The sequence below is a fragment of the Eleginops maclovinus genome, chromosome 20, assembly GCF_036324505.1.
Source record: "Eleginops maclovinus isolate JMC-PN-2008 ecotype Puerto Natales chromosome 20, JC_Emac_rtc_rv5, whole genome shotgun sequence".
Lineage (NCBI taxonomy): Eukaryota > Metazoa > Chordata > Actinopteri > Perciformes > Eleginopidae > Eleginops > Eleginops maclovinus.
Window position 1 is genome coordinate 28984698 of NC_086368.1, and position 21945 is coordinate 29006642.

General features: G+C 42.9%; 1 protein-coding gene across 2 annotated transcripts in view; it reads left to right on the forward strand.

The window, feature by feature from the left end:
- Nucleotides 1-6338: 6338 nt before the first annotated feature.
- Nucleotides 6339-21945, forward strand: part of fbln2 (fibulin 2) — a 46613-nt gene continuing 31006 nt past the window's right edge. The window contains exons 1-2 of one of the 2 annotated variants that reach the window (XM_063910332.1): nucleotides 6339-6802; nucleotides 9962-11769. In XM_063910332.1, coding sequence (XP_063766402.1) covers nucleotides 10047-11769 — 1723 coding nt within the window. In that variant the 5' untranslated portion in view covers nucleotides 6339-6802; nucleotides 9962-10046. Of the gene's footprint in view, nucleotides 6803-6834; nucleotides 7014-9961; nucleotides 11770-21945 lie in introns of those variants that run through there. The other variant, XM_063910333.1, reaches the window with a different exon arrangement.

The following is a 21945-nucleotide window of genomic DNA, read 5'->3' on the forward strand; positions in this document are numbered from 1 at the left end:
ATGATTGGTCAACCGCTTAGAGATGTCCCGCCCCTTAGCCTGTCACGTACAATGTGATGTCACTATGTCACAGGAGTGAAAAAAGGAGTCCAATGGAGGTGTTTAAAGGCCCTGTTGTACTTGTGGACACAATTAAATCCTGACATACTGTACCGTCTCAGATACTGGATTCCTTCTACACATGACAGCCTTCTGCAGTCAGACAGAAGAAGATCAGAGCGCCGTTTCCATTCCTTACTCCTCCCCGTACAGAGGAAGATATTTGCTGGCAGCTGAGCCGGTGCAGATGGGGGAAAGCCCAGATGGCATCCAGGCAGGAGTGCTCCTGAATTGAAACATTAGGACTGCCTCAGTAAAAAAAAAAAAGGTATACTGGAATCACCTGCATCGTAATCCTGGAGAGGATGAGGTTGACACCGCTGGGATAACATGTAGGATGTTGACCTCTAGTGTGATGCTTCAACCTTGTAGCTTTCCTATTTGATCTTACTTGTTATTTTTCTTTTCGTAAATTAACTTATTAAGCCGTGCCTTCTGTAAACCTTCTTGGGGAGAGAGATTGTCCGTGTATTTTTGCCGTTGTGTTGCTGCTGAGGTGCATCCATGCCTTGTGTACATCAGGGACAACTGACCACTCCTGCATGGTGGTGGGGACCTGAGGAGACAACTTATGGAGTAAAGGAAGTAAAAGCTGTGTCCTCCCCGTCTCATCGTGGGCAAAGTAAGATCCCTGGCTAATGAAATGGACGAGCTAACGGAGCTAGCTAGGAATCAGACTGAATTTCAAAGTCAAGGTCAACTTTATTGTCTATCTTTCAATTTGTGTGTACAGGCAAAATGAAAAACCTGTTTTTATGTGTATGAATACGTTTTCATTTGCAAAAACATCAGAGTCACAGTGAGGTCTTCACCATGAGTCTGAGTCTTGGGACGTCCTGCTTTGTTCCTGTGCCTTAGATGCTATATCCCAGTGGCTAAAAGGACTCTTATTGCACATTATCTAATATGGGGGAACTGTGATGACACCTAATGAATAAAGTATTTGATCTGATTTTCCAGACAGAGTAAAGCAGGCTGGCTGTGGAGAAGGATCTGAGCTACATTCCTTAGCCTACGCCCACTGTGACCCCGACAAGGCCTTAAGGCGTCAAACAGGTTATGCAGAAGAACTTTTACTCCCTCACCCGTTCACTCACCCTGTCTAACTCCGTGTACCAACGCAGAATCGCCAGGTTTAACAGGGCTGAGGAAGATTTAAGGCCATCTCTTGATGTCGGAGATTCTCAGTCTGAAATTTCAGAGTTGTGATGCAATGATTCACTGCAGTGGGTGAGACACAGGGAGCCAGTTTGGGAGCGATGCATATTCTGGATGCCTTCTCCGTAGCGACCGGCATCCCATGGAAACCCAAAGCTCCCTGCACAGCGCCTGCTGCTACCCCATGCATATTTCATGAAATCAGGGGCTGATTAAATGAATGGGTGCGGATAGAGTTGCATTGCTCAAAACAATCTCCAATATAAAGACGCATGCTTCTTAAAAACGTGCAGGTGGAAGTCTTACATGCAGACATCTCTGCTTTACATACCGTGAGCACCGTTTAAGAGACACACTTTGTAAATAACAAGGTGGAGCAAATTGCACTTTCATTTTTGGTTAACAGAAACAAGAGTCTGAATGCATGATAATGTTGCTGGTAAATTGTGTACTTTTACTCCACTACATTTATTTAATCCCTTTAGTTGCTAGGCAGATTAGGATGAATGATGGTAAATATAATCAGCCCTTAAATCAGACTGTAGTTCACCTGCAGTAAATCCAGCAGCTACCCTGCAGTATACAAAGCCATTCAAACTAGCTGCACCTTTACCAGCTCTGAGAACACTTTAAAGATCAATCATTATAAAACATATCAGAGATATTATTCTGAAATGGACCAATCAGACAATGACTACTTTTACTGTCGCTACTTTAAGTACATTTAGAGGAGAGTACTTTCTACTTTCACTGGAGGAACATTTAGAATACTTTTACTGTGACAGAGTATTCCTACACTCTGGTACTTCTACTTTACTCAAGTACAAGACCTGAGTACTTCTACTTTACTCAAGTACAAGACCTGAGTACTTCTACTTTACTCAAGTACAAGACCTGAGTACTTCTACTTTTACTCAAGTACAAGATCTGAGTACTTCTACTTTACTCAAGTACAAGATCTGAGTACTTCTACTTTTACTCAAGTACAAGATCTGAGTACTTCTACTTTACTCAAGAACAAGACCTGAGTACTTCTACTTTACTCAAGTACAAGATCTGAGTACTTCTATTTTTACTCAAGTACAAGACCTGAGTACTTCTACTTTACTCAAGTACAAGACCTGAGTACTTCTACTTTTACTCAAGTACCAGACCTGAGTACTTCTACTTTTACTCAAGTACCAGACCTGAGTACTTCTACTTTTACTCAAGTACCAGACCTGAGTACTTCTACTTTTACTCAAGTACCAGACCTGAGTACTTCTCCCACCTCTGGACATTATTTATCTAACTTATTGGAGAGCATTGTTTTATTCTGCCTTTGATTGGTTTGCATATCATGTGCTTCACAAAGTATGAAGTATCCTAACATCTGTTGAATGCATGAGCAGATAACCCTTCAGTAATTCTATATGTTCTATATTTTATAAGTAAGCTTTCAGTTATCATTTTCTTTCAACCAAACTTTAGAAGGGGTGGCCCCATGGCGTGTAACAGTTACTGCTCAGACATTTCGACCCTCTGAAGGCGCTTTAATAAAACTCAAACAGGATATATCTAATATTTAGTTTACTTTGATGACATCAACACAGCTTTCACCTAAAGTAAGTGTACAAACTATCAAAGAGTGGCTCCATCAGCTCCACTCTGTGGCCGTTAATCAAACACCACCATGGATTTTAAATGGAGTCTTTCATTGCTTCTGAATTTGTGTTCTATCTCCAATATGTTCCATAAAAACACACACATTTTAATCACGCCTTTAAATGCTTTGAATTCCCCTTCTGACTTCTTGATTCCTCAGTCGTCAATAACACGACCGTAATCCCAGTAAGAGCACTGGGTATGAAAGTGTCCAGCGTCCTGTTTACCGGCAGCAGGGAGAGCTGCTCTCCACTCCATCCAAACATACCGGGCTGCCAAACCAGACACACAGACGGACACACACACACACACACTGGCAAACAAACCGGGGCGTTATAATCCCTGTTTGCGTCATTAAAAAGTTGGATTCACTCAAAGAGTTTTAGGTTTGGTTTGGGTGGGGGCGATCACATACAACACAGCATCTCCATTTTGAAGTGACGGTTATTTTGACTGTTGTGCTTTTTATTTGTGCCTCTTGATGTGTGCATAGTGTTCTTGTTTGTTCTTATTTTGCCACTGGTCTTGCTGGATCAATGATGGGTTAGTTGGGTCACATGGTTATGGGCACTTATGGTGAATATAATCGTCTTTAAACCTGTGTGAGGTGTGTGTGGAAGAGCGGCGGAGAGGGTCACTGTATTTTTTCTTGATCGTGTTGATTGTGTTCGGCTGACTGGGGCTCTGATTTGCATGTCAGGTTTTCCATTCATCGCCCTGATGAGCCCCACCCGGGTGGCTGTAAATAAAAAAGGCCAACACCATCCCATACGGTCAGGGGCACACTCTTCTGTTGGACATGGACACACCCATACAGGCAAGCACTACTGATAACGGACTTCCATGCTTGCTTAGGGTTAGGGTTTTGGATCGCAGCGTTTATTTTTGATAGCTCGTCTGACAGCCAACAACCTCAGCCTCTCAGGGACTTTGTTTGTTTCAACATGATCAGAAAACATTTCAAACCTCAGCAGATGTCTTAATTTACGAATGTTTGTTTGTCTCTGGCCGGCTGTTTCTAACTGTGGGAAGAAGTAAACTACAGTACAGAAAAACACGATGGAGGGATTAAATCTCTGGAATGATTTTAATTCACTCTGCGTGCTGGCTTGTTGAATAAATGCATGAAATGACTTCCAGACCAACCGTGTTCAGACAGCTCTGTTGATTCAAAGTATGAAGAGAATATTTAGGCAGAACATTTTTTCCCATCATCGACTCACTGTAAGAATATCCTGCCTTCTCTGGACGGCCGTGATATGTGCAGCATGTTGCAATTAGCTTCTGGCGCCGACTCAACTGCAAAGTCTTATTTCTTGCAGAACACTGAGGATGCATACGATTGCCTCCGGATCATAGTTGGGTTGTTGGGTTGGGCTGTGTCTGTTTTCTGGATTGTTTACCCCAAATTATACAATCAAGCCAACTTCACAGAACCATCAGACAGGTGTACATCTAAGAATCTGGGGTATTATGAGCTGTGTTTTTCACATTCTTCACAAAACTACCACCATCTTGTTTGGCTGACTTCTCACTCACACTCTGATCCAACATCAGCATCATCTAATGTCAAATGTTTTGATGGTTTATGTGCTGTTTGTGTACAAGCAGTACCAAATAACATTCATTCCAGCAGAAGAAGTTGGCCCTATTATGCTTTTTGGGGGTTTTCCTTTCCCTATCGTGTGTTTTTTGTGCATGTAAATGGTCTGTAGAGACTAAAATCCAAAGGCACACAACCTGAAACGCCTCCATTGGACTCCTTTATTCACTTCCTGAACATAGCGACATCGCCCAGGCTTCTATTGGCTAGCGCTCCAACACATTGTACGTGAAAGGGTAAGGGGCGGGACATCTCCCAGCTAACCAATCAGAGCAGACTGGGCTCTGGTTTCAGACAGAGGGTGAAAAGAGGTGCTGCAGCCCAGGCAGTATGAGAAACATAAAGAGCTTTTTGAACATTAAAGCATGGAGACATGTAGAGGCATAACATAACCGGAAAGAGGCATTATGAAGCTCCTTTAAGTACACATACAGTATGATATGCCTCAGCTGTTTTGCAGAAGACAGTGATAGTAATCTTAGCTAAACTAGAAAGTATATAAAGCTTGTTCCACTTCCCTGTGGACTGATAAGATACCCATCCTTCAGTCCATGTCTCTCACATTTTAGGCACAGTTATGAAATCTTCCTTGCAGCGAATATTCCAAGACATATTTGCCAAGAGGAACTAAAATGTTGGCCTGTCTTCAGTTAACCATATCAGGGACCGCAGTGTGTCTCCCTGAGGCCAGCGTGCTCTCAAACACTCGTCTGCATCTGGCAGCTTTCCCCCGTGGATCACACAGGGATCCTACAAATCTCACCCAAGCGTCGTTCGGGTCCCACACTGTGTTTCATAGACTGATCGAGTTACGTGTGATGCAAAAATCAGAGTTTGTTCACTACACCATGGCAACCCCCTCTCTTATCCCCCTCTCCTACACTATCATCTGTGAGAGGAAACCGCTCGCAGACGGCCTGTCACAGCCGAATCCATTTCTATGCGACGAACAAATTGAAAAACAAGTGGAGGCAAGCAGTGACGGGTCCCTCACTCTGACTGTGGGTCATCTCTATTGTTGTATCTCTATTTGGGAGCCGGCCCACTCCCCTGACAGTGGTCTTATCTGTGATCAGGTCACCAACCAACACTCCACCCCAGGTCCAGCCTTTGGGAGTAATGGATTACTAGCAATGACTAGCAAGTTAAAACCTAAACAGAGCAATAGTGTGTGTAGTGAAGGGTCCTCTGTAAGCTGTTCTGTTCTGTAGGCTAATACCTTTAATGTGAATCTATACGCCTACTTCCTGAATCTGCTTTATGAGATCTTATTTTTTTCAGACTTTTTTTTCTCAAAATCCTTATTTTTTCAGAATTCAGATTAAAAAAAATAATTCTCGATTCAGTTTTTTATTTCGATTTTTTTTAAAAAGATTTCTGACTTTTTTTCAGACTTGTTTTTTTCCCCATTTTTTTCAAATTCAGAAAAAAAATATTTTAAATCTGTATTTTTTCTCGAGTTCGGAATTTGTTCAATGTTATGTTTTGTTGGTTTTTTTTTTCCATAATCCTGAGAGGATCAGGTGTCCTCTCTCCTCTGTCAGCTGTTCTGTTCTCTCATACTTTCAGAGTGAATCTATACTCCTACTGCCTGAATCTGCTTCATGGTTTTCTCTTTCTTTGGTTCATTTGTTCTGTTTGTAATTCAGCAGGTGAACCTATATGTTCATAAAATAGTGTGTGTGAGATTAACTGTGTGTGTTAAACTGAAAGGTAGCATTTCCTGTCAACTCAGATCCTCTTCCTGCTTCTGTAAACTGTAGTATGTGCTCATGTGTTTCAGTGCTGGTGTTTAGCCTGAATCTGCTTCATGAAAGGCAAGTTTTCCTTTAAATCAAATCATGTCTGATCCTCAATATCTTGGTTTCTTTGTTTTTAAGGTCACATTGTTTTGTTGTCTTACATTATAGGTTAAAAAAATCAAAACCCATTTTATTGATATTGAAGTAATCCGAAACTGATCAGAGTAATTAGCTAATTAGTAATTGTAACGTACGCTTTTTAAAGTGACCCTCCCAGCCCTGCACATCTGTGGGTCTGCTCTTCCTTACACATCAGGATGGGATCTCCTCCAGCAGTGCTCCCCCTCCAACATTTGCCTGAGAAAGTCTAGCGGCGGACCCGGAGAGAAAGTCTGGTGAGAGGTTGGGAAAAGTTGTCTGAGCAGGGAGGGGGTCTGGTGTTGTAGTGGGTGTGTCTGCCTGCGGGGCTCCAGCAGCGCCCCGACCGTCTGAAGACTCACTCTGAGCGGATAGCAGAGGACCGGCAGCCGGCGGGTCTACAGCCTCTCGCGACAAGGTAACTCAACCCGGTTTCTACAAACTCTGTAGACCTGCTAAAGTGTCTTCAGCTTTGTTTCGAGGAGTTGGAGCATGCCGTTTAATCCCCGGTGGTAGAACCGTAGAATCTGTCGGTACGGAGGAGGTTGCCTTTCAAAGTTTTGGGGAATCCAACTTCACTGTTCGCTGGGATTCTGCAACCAGTGCTTGATTTGGGGGAGTTTCTTCAGGTGAGAAACGATGATAGGCTGATTGTTGGATAATTCAATAAAATGCACAAGCTATGCAGTCTGTTCAGGAGTATAAGTACATGTATTCAAGTACTGTCCTTAAGAAGAGTTTTGAGGTACTTAAACTGAGGGTTTTTTTTGTAAACTACTTTATTCTTAGATTAGGCTATATGGAACTTTTTACTCCTGGCAGCTTTAGTTACACAAGTAGAAGTACTCAGGTCTTGTTCTTGAGTAAAAGTAGAAGTACTCAGGTCTTGTACTTGAGTAAAAGTAGAAGTACTCAGATCTTGTACTTGAGTAAAAGTAGAAGTACTCAGGTCTTATACTTGAGTAAAAGTAGAAGTACTCAGAACTTGTACTTGAGTAAAAATAGAAGTACTCAGATCTTGTTCTTGAGTAAAAGTAGAAGTACTCAGAACTTGTACTTGAGTAAAAGTAGAAGTACTCAGGTCTTGTATTTGAGTAAAGTAGAAGTACTCAGGTCTTGTACTTGAGTAAAAGTAGAAGTACGCAGGTCTTGTACTTGAGTAAAGTAGAAGTACTCAGGTCTTGTACTTGAGTAAAAGTAGAAGTACTCAGGTCTTGTACTTGAGTAAAGTAGAAGTACTCAGGTCTTGTACTTGAGTAAAGTAGAAGTACTCAGGTCTTGTACTTGAGTAAAAGTAGAAGTACTCAGATCTTGTACTTGAGTAAAAGTAGAAGTACTCAGATCTTGTACTTGAGTAAAGTAGAAGTACTCAGGTCTTGTACTTGAGTAAAAGTAGAAGTACTCAGGTCTTGTACTTGAGTAAAGTAGAAGTACTCAGATCTTGTACTTGAGTAAAGTAGAAGTACTCAGGTCTTGTACTTGAGTAAAGTAGAAGTACTCAGATCTTGTACTTGAGTAAAGTAGAAGTACTCAGGTCTTGTACTTGAGTAAAAGTAGAAGTACTCAGATCTTGTACTTGAGTAAAGTAGAAGTACTCAGGTCTTGTACTTGAGTAAAGTAGAAGTACTCAGATCTTGTACTTGAGTAAAGTAGAAGTACTCAGGTCTTGTACTTGAGTAAAGTAGAAGTACCAGAGTGTAGGAATACTCTGTCACAGTAAAAGTATTCTAAATGTTCCTCCAGTGAAAGTAGAAAGTACTCTCCTCTAAATGTACTTAAAGTAGCGACAGTAAAAGTACTCATTGTCTGATTGGTCCATTTCAGAATAATATCTCTGATATGTTTTATAATGATTGATCATTAAAGTGTTCTCAGAGCTGGTAAAGGTGCAGCTAGTTTGAATGCTTTGTATACTGCAGGGTAGCTGCTGGATTTACTGCAGGTGAACTACAGTCTGATTTAAGGGAGATTATATTTACCATCATTCATCCTAATCTGCCTAGCAACTAAAGGGATTAAATATATGTAGTGGAGTAAAAGTACACATTACCTCTGAATTGTAGAGGAGTATTAGTATAAAGTAGCAAAGAAATTGAAATACTCAAGTAAAAGTACCTGTAAATTGTACTTCTTCTGAGTCTGTTTGGTTTATTATGAGGCTCAAACGTTTCCCATGTTTCTAACTGCCTACAGATGGCCAATTATTCAACCCTTCTTCTATTTCTCTGCTTGTCATGTTTTGTTGGATATGCTTGGCTTTGACACTGTAAACTATTTTAAAGCAGTCTTTTTAAAGGTATGTGGAAAAACAATGAAGAACACCTTTATTATAGAGCATGGAAAACGCTGTAGTGGTTTAACACACTGGTTTTACAGCTCGGTTTGCTGGTTTGAGAAGCCATTATTTTCTTTTGAAATAAAATACTTTAAATTTATATATTTTTTACACAAAAATACAAAAAAATAGTATAAATGTCACTTTCTCACAACCAGTGGTGGATTATAGTGTAACTCTAGTACTGAACTTCAGTAAAAGTTTGAGGTTAATGTCCTTTACCTTTTATCTATTTCATTTGATGCTACTTTATACCACTCCATTCTGGGAGCCAACATTGTACATTTACACATAAATACACATTGAAATATGATTATATGTTACGATATCCAGCAGTGCATTAACATGAGGTCCACCTTTACCTGCTGTGATCACTGAACTGATCCTTTATGGGCCTTAATGCAGAACGATCACTTTTACTTTTGGTACCTTAAGTATTCTTCGATCCAGTACTTGTCTCCTTCTAACTAAGTAGGATTTGCATGAAAGACTTGACCTTGTAACAGAGTATTTTTACACTTGTATATAACTATTTACCTAACATCTGAGTAGTATTATTACCTGTTTTGGATGGTTCTGTATAAAGCATTGCCAGGGGGATGCGGTTATCTCGAGCAGATTAAATGCTTACTGACGGATCAGTGTTGAATTCAGCACTTCATCGATACTTCATGAATATCTCTCCTGGATTAGAGCAGTTTGAGTTTGATGTGGGGGGGTTTGTTTACGTGTAAAGATGACCTAGAGGCCAGCCAGCAAGCATCCACTAGCATGGGAAAATATGCAGATTGTTTTACATAACAGGAGGCTGAAAACATTTTGGCAAAGACAGTCATTTATGCTTTTTGTAAAACTCCGAGAGGAAAACTCATGTGTGTAGCATAATTTGTGTTACAGTTGAGGCTTTGACTCTGCAAACACTTTGAGTTTAAACTCTTCAAACACATTCAAAAACAAAGACGGCTGCGTGGCGTGCTTTGTTCTCTGCACAAGGTACTTTCCATTAAGTGTTTATCAATTCCCAACACACTCCAAACTGCACTCTCTACGTTCAGCAGTTTCTCTTTAGGGTTTGATTGCAACCAAGATTGTTGAGGTAATTGTTCCTGTACAGATAATCAGGTACGCGGTACAATTGAAAGGCTTGTGGGATTAACTATCAAGCCAGATGTTCTTCTGCTTTCATTCTGTGAAAGAAACCTCTGTCTACCTGTCTGTCTGTCTTTCTCTTTTTTCTTACAGAGTGAAGATGGTTCACAGAAGTCCCTTGAAGATAAACCCTTGAATGAAACCTGATCGCCTTTGATTATTGTACACACCTGGTGCCATGGCTGCTCTAAAATCTGAAGAACTTCTGCTCAGGTTTACAATCCTCTTTCTCTGCTTGAGTGTCTGCTTGTGTCAGCGAGACTGCACCGGTGTGGACTGTCCCCAGCTGGACAATTGCATTGAAGAAGTACTGGACAGTGGCAGCTGTTGCGCTTCTTGTTTGCAGAAAGGTTGCACGTGTGAGGGTTACCAGTACTACGATTGCCTCCACGCCGGCTTCAAGAATGGCAAGGTGGCTGAGGGAGAGTCTTACTTTGTTGACTACGGCAGCACAGAGTGCGCCTGCCCGACAGGAGGGGGCCGGATCAGCTGCGACTTCATCAGCTGTCCTGATTTGCCGCCAAACTGCATTGACATCTCGAACCCGGCGGATGGTTGCGTGCAGTGCGAACGCCTCGGTTGCGACCAAGACGGGCAGAAGTACGACGCTGGGCACTCCTTCCACACTGACCCCTGCCGGGTGTGCCACTGCCCCACCGAGGGAGGGAAGCTCATGTGCTACCCTGTGCCAGAATGTGACCCGAGCAAGGTCCACAGCCCAGACCAGGATGCACCCAGCAGACACACCGGTTACCCCGACAAGTTTGACGGACGAGGGCGCACGGATCAATTCTCAACCCCTCGTCAACTTCCTCCCAACGGAAATCTTCCCCTCTTCAAAACACCACCTTTGGACGGAGTGTTGCCCTTGATGAAAGAGGAGTCAGACGATTACGACTACAACCCAACAGACTTTCCAGAACCCTACCCACTATCTCTAGCCTTCCCCACCCAGTCCTCTTCCTCCATCATATCTGTGTCTGGAGGCTCGGACAGAACCTCCGCCTTTAAGAGCTTTGATAGACAAAACAAGCTGGAGCTGAGAGAGCGACACAAAGTTCAAGAGGAAGTGACAGAAAGTCCAGTAAGAGAGCAGCAGAGGACTATAAAGCCACATACGCTCAAAGACCCTACTACGTCTTGGCAGCTTTCTCCGGGTCTAACAGAGCCTCAACGTTTTTCAGTCAGTGTTGTCCCAACACAGACAGAGCTGGAGAATCCTTTGCATGCTTTTGAAAGTTCAGAGGGTGTCATATTTCCACTCATCCGCAGTTTGGGGAGTGAGAAACACCCAGATATGAGTCCGGAGACTGCCGTTAATCATCAGGGAAGCTATGAGACGAACCAAAGTGCATCAGAGGGCTCAAAGAGTCAGATCAATCCTACAGTAAGAGGCACAGACAGTCAAACCAATGAGCAAATACAAGAACATGATCCACTTTATGTGCAGAGCAGTCAAGAAAGCCCAATCTCAAATGCTCCAACTGAATTAGAGGGTACAGAGGCACCTGAAAGTGAGGAAGGAATGGATGAAGAGGAGGACGAACCAGAAACCTTTTATAGCGTCACGGGGCCTGAAGGATTGGATGTTCCCTACCAGATAAATACAACCCCACAGGAGGTAATCCATGAGGAGTCAGAGGCCAGAGATCCAACCAGCAGCTATGAAAAGATCACAACAAAGCCCACCACCAGCGCCCCCACGACGCCCGAGTTCCTGACGATCCAAACGACCCACATTATGAGCACTACCCGGCCAGCACTAAGGGTCAAGCTGCAGGAGAGCGAGCCCGGCAGAAAACCATTTCAGAGGCAGGTTAACCTTCACAGTGACGACCGGGAGGAGGTGAGGGAGGAAGAGGAGAGGATTGACCGCCCTCTGCACGTCCAAACTGATGAAGGTAAGTCAAGCTTTGATCGATGGGGAGCTCTGTTCTACATAAAGGAACTAACAGTGTTAATTGTGGAGTGAGACCACTAAAACCACTGCGTATATCAAACTACTTTTATCCTTTTGCTTTTAGAAAGGTTGGCAGAAACAGAAAAGGTGCGATAAAGGTTGATGGAAACATGTTTTCGAACATACCTCTATGTCAGGGGTGTCCAAACTATGGCCCGGTTACCAAATTCGGCCTTCTTAAGTATAGTGGAATATGACCCAAGCCTGAGACTTGTGTTTGTCTTATATTTTACTTCTTAAATATTTCTGTAAAGATCCATGAGTTCATGAGTTAATGAGCCAACTGTTCTAATAAATTCAGTCAATTAAAGTTGAAAACATTTTCTCAGAAATCTAAGTTGATAAGAAGAAGTCCAAGAATTTATTTCCATAAGAAGCTTGAAATAGACCCTTCATATTTCCTCTTATTACAAGCAATCTGAGGCGTCTGTGTTGAGGAATGAGCTGCCAACAAAGTAAATGAAACCCTGTGGAGAGCTGTAACTCAAATGCCAAGCATAATTGACCTACTTTTGATTGATTTATATCCTCTGTAAGTGGCCCAGACCCTCATAGGTTTTTCTGTATGTGGCCCTCGGTGAATAAAGCCTGATCTGTGTCATATTATCTCCTGCTTCTGGCTTCAACAGGAATACAAACAGGGTGGGTTTCTATACGTGTTTTACCACAACATCTTTTAATTTGAGTCTGAGCTAGAACAAATATCTTAATCAGTGTCATTGGCTGCCGATAAGTATCTCGATAAGAAACCAGGCTAGGGTTAGGGTTAGGTCAGTTCAGAACAGCTTCACCTCTACCCAAGAGTTTGTCCTGGAAACAGATAAAGATAAACTCTTTGGTATCTATATGAAGAAAAAATAACAACTTCCAGTCAATAAATTATCCTCAGATTTCTGTGACTCTTGGAAAAACTGCATTGCATTTAATTGGTACTTATAACCAACACAACTTACAAAGACATCTACAGATATCACACACTGTTGGCCTTGGTTCATGTGAGGGATTTGGGGTTAGGGACATGTTGACTAAAGGGGTCAGGTAGGTAGACAACCATTAGCACCTCTTAGCATTGTACTGTTCTGTTACACTGTGCTGTATGCACGTAAACAGGTTGCTCCTCTTCTTTTCAATGGGTCCTTTTCCCAAAAACTTGTAGACACCTCTATGTTTAACAGCCTTAAAGTTGACTGGAACCTGGACGGTACGGCCGGTAAAAGTACTCTATTTTCTCTGCACACAGACGTCCTCCCCGCTCTACGGCTGTCAGACTGAAGCTCATTCAGATAAAGTGTGCGAGCAAAAGTGATGTCAAGCTAATATTTAGTAACACAAACAGATAATAAAACCCAAATGTTGGGAGGAGGCTTTCCCCAGCAGCGCTCTGCCAGAATGTGGACACAGGCCCTAACTCACTGGAATAGGGCTTGGCAGTCACACCAGACAATCTGGCAGGGACCAAGAGAAAGGGGGGTGGTCTGTATGCTGTGTGGCTAACGAGGGAAGGAGCAGCAGGTGAGAAGAGAGGCCGGGTAAACCAGGTGAGGGAGTGAGCTGATGGTTGGAGGCAGGATCTGAGAGGTAATGATAAGGCAAAACCAGACGGAACATCTTAACCCTTTGATACTCAAGCTATACAAACCCCAGCTAACGCACAACATTTACCTGGATTGACCTATAAGGGTATTTCATGGATGCTGTTTTTGCAAAGTGTCTTTGCTATGCATGAGTCAAACTGTAGTTTAGTTCATAATGAGAATGCAAATAGTGATTTGTTATCAAAAACAAGATATTTAATAAATACTTAGAATAATAATGACTGGATGGATTTCATAGCTAAGATTTAGCAAAGAACTCATGAAATAACAAAGGAAAGGAATCCAGGTCGTGTTGGACCCATGTTGTGCCTTACACAAATGACACACAACAAGTTAATTGAGGAATTCGGAATGATTAAAGTAATTTATTGCAAAGATATTTACACTTCAAACTCATTCTGGTCGCTTTTGAGCCATGCTGTGTATCAAAGGGTTAAACAGACCTTGACTCTCCTCAGTTGAGCAGCTGCTGTAAGGCGGCGGCTGTTTCCAGGTGTTTGTTTTGCTTCAGTTTAATTACGTTGAATTCCCCAGGTTCTGTTTTGGTCTGAGTTGGAGCAAACCTTTTGTCAATTACTTCCATTATGTTTTGCTCCAGTGCCAAGCAGCTCATCTTTCCATTATTGGGGTAATGGACGGCACAGCGCTGCACGTTCATGAGTGTAATGGTTATATCAGTGTCCACGAAACGCCCTTTTCTGGCAGAAACGTACTCGCCCATTTCATTATTTGTTTGTGCTTGTATATATGTCGTTTTTACACTATGTGCACCCACCAGAAGATGTTCGCTCTCTCACTTAATCAGAAGGAGTTCAGTCTGACAGCCGGACGGTCTGCATACACACTCTTTGGCAGCAACGTCCAGGGTCCTCAATCCAACGGGCTTTAGGTCTTTGTTGCGATAGCTTACATCGGACAGACACGGCATAAAAACCGAGCCTCTCCTTCAATTTCTACAGTGATGTCACCTGTCTGGAAACACTGGGAGCGGTCGTAAGAAAAAAGGGCGAAGCACTCAGACGTCATGCGCTCGGTTTTCATTGGAATAAATTAAAAAAAGACCCAGAAAAAGTTGCTCTGTGGCCCTAAAACAGTTCTTCAATAGTGGCACAGGCTCTTGCACTTCATAAATCTTGACCCTCTTTCTCTGGGAATCATTTCTACCTCATTTTGAATCTTACGTAAATCATTTAACCGTCTTAACGTCGAGCGACGGCAGAACAATGCTCCCTTTGTCCGTCCTGTTCCGAGTATAAAGCCAGGCCGTATGTCATGAGTGTATAGAAGCAGTGGAGACCCCCGCCGGTCCCCAGGTATCAAACAGGAACATAAATAGTGAACTCAGGGTCCGTCTGGAGCGGGGAGTCAAACGCTCCCGTGGTGAACTCACTCTCACAGCGGTCTTATAGCAGTCGGCACCATCGCTCACTCAGCAGACCTCGCCGCTGTTTTACTGCGCTACACTCCCCGACACATACGGGAGCTGGAGAATCTGGATCTGGTTATAAATTCTCTCCGGCCCCCAGCCTTTAGATGGTTCCATTTCAGGAGTGAGTTAGATTTCATTTGGAATATTTGAAACTCTATATTTGTTGGTATACCGATGACGGTGTGGGTGGTACCGTGACATTCCCTGCTCGGATTTTAAAGAAATAACAGTTTCCATTAGGGCCACATTTTCAGGTTTGCAATATCTGACACTGTTTGACTCGTGAAAGGAATTGGAGAAAGTAAAACACATCTATTCCTGTATTCACAATAACAAGATAGATAGAGTCGGAGGATGAAACCCTCTTTATTAGTCACATGTATGCACACAGCAGAGCACACACAGTACATTGGTCCTCTGCATTTAACCCATCCTAGTACTAGGAGCAGTGGGCAGCTACTGTGCAGCAGCCGGGGAGCAATGGGGAGGGGGGATTGGAGGTGTCCGGTGCCTTGCTCAAGGGCACCACAGCAGAGCCTAGGAGGTGAACTGGGACCTCTCCAAGTAGCAGTCCACCTTCCATATTTCATGTCTGTTCGGGGACTTGAACCGGCAACCCTTCGATTCCCAGTCCAAGCCCATATTGACTGAGCCACTGCTGGACTAAACAAGTGGATTGGCTAAAGGATAAAGACCTTTCAGATGTACTCTTCACTGCAAAGGTTCGGGAGAGAGAGGCTGATACATTTAGTGTGTCCTCTAAACTAAACTAAAACCTACACAGTGTTGGTCTGGCATCTCAAATTAGCCCAAAAACAATCAAACACCTCCAACTAAAGTGCAAACACAAAATATAACTGGAATATTCTCAGTTAATGTCCAATTTAAAATGCAGTCTTATTCCAACAAATGGTTTTCGCTCAGGGGATTGACAAACTGTGGACATATCTGTGGACTTCGGTATCTGAAGAACCCATTTTCATTCAGATCTCTAGGGCTGAGGGGTCAACAGATTCCAGGTGATATGGTTTTGCAAAAAAATGGCGTTATTTAGCATCAAGCTACGATACTTTCGGCTAGTGCAGATTTCCCCCGTAACATGTTGAAGCGAGGCCAGGAAACAATATCTCTGCTGGTCAGAAAGGGTTTACTGAGTCCAGAGATATGGAGATGGGGTCAGATGTCTGGTCAGACGGCAGAGACAGCTTACGGAGAATAAATAGGGGATGGGTGTCCTGTGGGTCTGCCGGGGGACGAGTGGCAGGCAGCAGGCTGACACTGAGACTGAGATTTCTGATCCTTTCTTTTACTCTCCTTTTTTCTGGAGAGGAAGTAAAGAAGCTCTGGATGTATTTGTTGTTTGAGGTGCAATGTAGGACTCAGCAGCTTTAAGACATGAAGACACTATTATGTTCAGCTTCGCTCTGATGCAGGATTTTCACCTGGGAAGTGGGCGGGGCTTAATTTTGGCGGGAAGTGAGGTTAGCGCAGAATATTGACTCTAAAGCTTCAAAATCAGCAACCTTTATCACTACCTCAACTCTCCCCGGCCTGAAAATGGTATACATGGCGCCCAGAAATCCTGAACAGTCTGTCAGGGTGATGGAGCGGCTGGTCTGTAAAACAAGTATGATTGATTTGTCAGGTAGCTGCTTCACACTCTGTCTCTGGACTCAGTCACTCCTGAAGTGCCTGACTTCGTAAATCAGGCGTGATGACAACAGCTGTCTGAGGCCTGAACATCTCCATCTGCTTCGGACGGATGGATAGACATTTGTGAATCATTCAAACTTCGCTGATTTTACTTCATTTAATTTGACAGTTGATTGCATTTACTTGAAAGGGAACAAGTCGACATGTCAATCTGCAAATGCATATCAAACATCCACTTTACAGTTAAATGTATGTGTCCCAGGCCACAAGTCTTTACCAGCTGATAATCCCAGTAGAGTCACTGGTAAAGCCAGTCGACAGCCCCAGATTTTTTAAGGTCACATGAGCCATCAAACATAATTTAAGAGCAACATACACAACTGAGAAAACAGCTGTTGATAGTTCTCCCTTGCAGTAAACATGTTTTTTCCTCGAATGGAGCCCCCACCCCCCCCTACCTGATCCGATGTGCCTGGGTGGGATCCAGATTCAAGGCCACAGACGGTCCCCTGAGAAAAACTGCAATCAAAATGCCAGTCACACTGCCCGGCCCCGACAGATAGCACGGTCAGGATGTATGATTCACACGGTCTGGACCGCTCACGTGATGCTACACGACACAGAGACACAAATAGGAATGATTTCTGAGTAATCCCTGCGAGCAGACTCTCTGCAGTGCATGTAAGACAAACGTTTCCATGTGTGTAATCACAAGGCTTCCTCTGGGATATCCAATAGCAAACGCTGACTTTATACGGCACGGCTTTACGTCTGGATTAGTAACAGAAAATGATTTAACTGCTCCAAGGAATTACTATACAAACACTTCAAAGTGAGCGATGCATTTTATGACGTGAAATTAAACGCTGATGTGGCTGCAGCGGGATTTACCGACTGAGTGGATATTTATCGTACATCACGTCCCTCAACGGTGTGTAATGTTGAAGCACATTTATCATATCAGTATGTAGTGTCTCTACTTTAAAGAGTCCTCTCCTGCTGATGTTCAGGTGTATATCAGTATGTAGTGTCTCTACTTTAAAGAGTCCTCTCCTGCTGATGTTCAGGTGTATATCAGTATGTAGTGTCTCTACTTTAAAGAGTCCTCTCCTGCTGATGTTCAGGTGTATATCAGTATGTAGAGTCTCTACTTTAAAGAGTCCTCTCCTGCTGATGTTCAGGTGTATATCAGTATGTAGAGTCTCTACTTTAAAGAGTCCTCTCCTGCTGATGTTCAGGTGTATATCAGTATGTAGAGTCTCTACTTTAAAGAGTCCTCTCCTGCTGATGTTCAGGTGTATATCAGTATGTAGTGTCTCTACTTTAAAGAGTCCTCTCCTGCTGATGTTCAGGTGTATATCAGTATGTAGTGTCTCTACTTTAAAGAGTCCTCTCCTGCTGATGTTCAGGTGTATATCAGTATGTAGAGTCTCTACTTTAAAGAGTCCTCTCCTGCTGATGTTCAGGTGTATATCAGTATGTAGAGTCTCTACTTTAAAGAGTCCTCTCCTGCTGATGTTCAGGTGTATATCAGTATGTAGTGTCTCTACTTTAAAGAGTCCTCTCCTGCTGATGTTCAGGTGTATATCAGTATGTAGTGTCTCTACTTTAAAGAGTCCTCTCCTGCTGATGTTCAGGTGTATATCAGTATGTAGTGTCTCTACTTTAAAGAGTCCTCTCCTGCTGATGTTCAGGTGTATATCAGTATGTAGAGTCTCTACTTTAAAGAGTCCTCTCCTGCTGATGTTCAGGTGTATATCAGTATGTAGAGTCTCTACTTTAAAGAGTCCTCTCCTGCTGATGTTCAGGTGTATATCAGTATGTAGAGTCTCTACTTTAAAGAGTCCTCTCCTGCTGATGTTCAGGTGTATATCAGTATGTAGTGTCTCTACTTTAAAGAGTCCTCTCCTGCTGATGTTCAGGTGTATATCAGTATGTAGTGTCTCTACTTTAAAGAGTCCTCTCCTGCTGATGTTCAGGTGTATATCAGTATGTAGAGTCTCTACTTTAAAGAGTCCTCTCCTGCTGATGTTCAGGTGTATATCAGTATGTAGAGTCTCTACTTTAAAGAGTCCTCTCCTGCTGATGTTCAGGTGTATATCAGTATGTAGAGTCTCTACTTTAAAGAGTCCTCTCCTGCTGATGTTCAGGTGTATATCAGTATGTAGAGTCTCTACTTTAAAGAGTCCTCTCCTGCTGATGTTCAGGTGTATATCAGTATGTAGTGTCTCTACTTTAAAGAGTCCTCTCCTGCTGATGTTCAGGTGTATATCAGTATGTAGTGTCTCTACTTTAAAGAGTCCTCTCCTGCTGATGTTCAGGTGTATATCAGTATGTAGAGTCTCTACTTTAAAGAGTCCTCTGGGACATGTCTCCATGCTTTAAGGTTCAGAAAGCTCTTTATTTTTATGTTATCAAGACAAAATCATTCAGTTTTTGACTCTCTTGTCCCAGCCCACGAATCATTCACTCCAGTTTCCAATTATATAAAAACTACTCGTCACACACGGTCACTTTAAAGCGTGTAAATGAGGTTTGTAAAGATGCTGCTAAAGGGGACGGGTGTTTGATGGTGTTTAAGACTTCTCAGCAGCACTCACAAATCATTCGTCTCTCCTAACAGTGTTGCCAGCAGTATTGACTTGACCGAGGGAGGGTGACAGTAACTCAAAGGCAGATGGACCAGAAAGAGCACAGTCCCACTTATTTACGATGTCAGTGGCAGCGGCGTCTGATTATCAACGTGGAGATAGACGACCCTCTGTCTGCACTGGCTCCAATCCCACGGTTTAGCTCAGGATCTTTAAGTTACCTGAAGGGTTTTTCTGTTGTGTGAAAGCAGCGATACATTCGTCCTAGATAGGAGGGTTCGGTTATCGCCTTGAGGAGTCATTATGAACCACTAGAGCCTGGGCAGTTCATGCATGCTGGTGTACACAAGTCTGGCCTAAGTCGTCCATTAGAAAGACTGCAGCGATACAGGGGGCGTAGTTAACACAACTTTAACCATCTCCACATGAGTTAAAGCACAGTTTACATGTTGCATAAACAGTTGTGTTGTGGTTGTGTATTCATACATGCACAACCACACAACACACAGCGACCCGTTCACCCGCCGCCACTCTGTATTTGGCCGGTAGCGGGATGTGACGTCACGGTCTGAGGGGTGCGTTCGGTTACCGTCTCTGGACTGCTCATCCCAAAGCAGGGAAGTTTGCAAAATCCTGATGTATCTGGATAATCCTTCTGTTCCCAGGGTCTTCCACACACTTCTGGCCCATTTCAGATCAGATCAGATAAGATAAGAGGTACTTTATCAGCCCAAACAGCAGCAGCATTAAACACAACAAGGCACTGCAGATAATTAGGAATCAAAAACAGAAACAAGCATCAGAGTAAAAAGAAATATACAGTTGAGTGCAAGGAGGGGAATACTAAATGAAATGTAAAAATGTTCAGTGTGAAGGTATAAGTCCAGTAAACACAGATACAGTACTGTTTGAAGACGGGATGATTTTGTCTTGATAACGTTGGAGCAGGAAGACAAACAGAAACAGAGACGACCCAGACAATCTCCCTCATTGGTCAACTGAACGCACTCTTACTAACCCTCTCCATTGATAGATGGACCTACTGTTTGACTGTATCACCAAAACAAAGTCTTCTGCGGCTAAGAATACAGACTGTATGACAAATATAGCTCCCTGACTTGCATTGTGCAAACGTTTAAACTGTCCAGGAAAAAAAAGAATAAAATCCCAACCTAACGTTAACTTGGACTGATCCCATTGGTACCATCGTTTGAGGCGGTGGTGGCGAAGTCCATACGACTTTGCTTGGGAACTGGAAGGTCACCAGGTCAAGTTCCTTAAGACCAAGTGCTCCTGAGGTGTCCCCGAGCAATGCACCGTTCTCTACACTGCTCCCTGGGGTGCCGTACGCAGGATGGGTCAATGCAGAATGTGAATTTCCCCTCTGCGGGACCATTAAGGGTTCCTTCTTCTGTTTCTCACCGTCTATAAGATAACAAAAGAACATGGATGCTACATTTATTCAATTCCTTTTTCCCAAGCTCTGGGTAAAAAAAATCAGAGCTCATGTTTTTTTATTGTTATTCCCAACAAGGGAGAGAGTGACTTCAAGATGCCAGCATTAAAAGCCACTGGAAGAGATATCGTGAATAATGGATGATATTTATTCTCATCTCCTGTTATTTTTTTGCATATAACTTCCACTTGATGGCTTTCTTTTTACATATCTTAAGTAGATCTGTGAAAGCTCTCCGCTGTCAGTGAGTTATTTCCCACTTTGTTCCTCAGCCAATGTCAAAGCTGTTTTTTTACTGTCAACGGGAGAAACAAATCGGCTAAATAAAGCGGGGGATGATGCAGAGCGGGTCCCTCATTTGTCACCGTGGTCGCTTCCTTATCTCTGAATGTGGGGGAATAGCTCGGTTCTGATCAGTATTTTAGTAATGACTCGTGCGTTACAATGTCATTTTCCAACTGTACATTAAACACCGAGCAGCTGGTTATTAAATAAGATAAGAACAGCATTTATATTTGTTTGGTTGACACTTGGATCAGCTAAAGAGAATCAACACATCTTTGTTTCTTCTTCAGAAGGTCTGGAGGTATGAGTGAATCAAATGCAAACAAGCCCTCTTGTAAGCACTCAATTTAAGAAGATATACTTGCCATAACGATGGGTTCCATCCCAATTCCTGCACTCAACATGTCAATGCATTTGGGGCAAAACTGAACCCCATTTTCTCCCAATGGCATGGTGGGTAAATGTGTAAGAAATAGCTCCCTTGAGCAGGTGGCTAGTGCTGGAATAATCAACCAAAGGTGGAAACAATTAAGTCATGCAGAAGAGATGAAGGAAGGAAGAAGGAAACAAAGAGAGGAAGATGAGAGGATAAGGAAGGGTGCAAGGGGTTAAAGTTATCAGGGTTAATAAAGGAAGACAAACAGAAACCAGGAAGGCAAGGAGGGAGGAAAGAGATAAGGAAAGAAGGGTGGTAAGGGGAAGAAAGGGAACAAGGGAGGAAGTAAGAAGTGAAAAACATTTATACATTGGTTTAAAGAAAGGTGCGTTTTCCCCGTTAAGACTGAATGTCTCCTGAGTGGGGCGTCTCTAATTGGCCGATTTGACCGTTATGAAAGAGAGTCTTGCATTTTGTTGCCAGGAGCTCTTTCCGACTTCAGGGCCACGTCTGGTCCTCAGCTCAGATCCAATCAGACCGCTGCTGGATTCCACCCAGCATGACCCTGCAGCGTTGACCATAATGAGGTGTGACAGAATGGAGAGAGAGCATGTTCCAGAATATAAAGGATATTACTCATTACCCACTTCTTCTGAGGTTAATAAGGTCTGAGTCTATAAATCATTCCAACTTGCTTATGGATTGTGTGAGTATGCCGGACTGGTAGAGTTT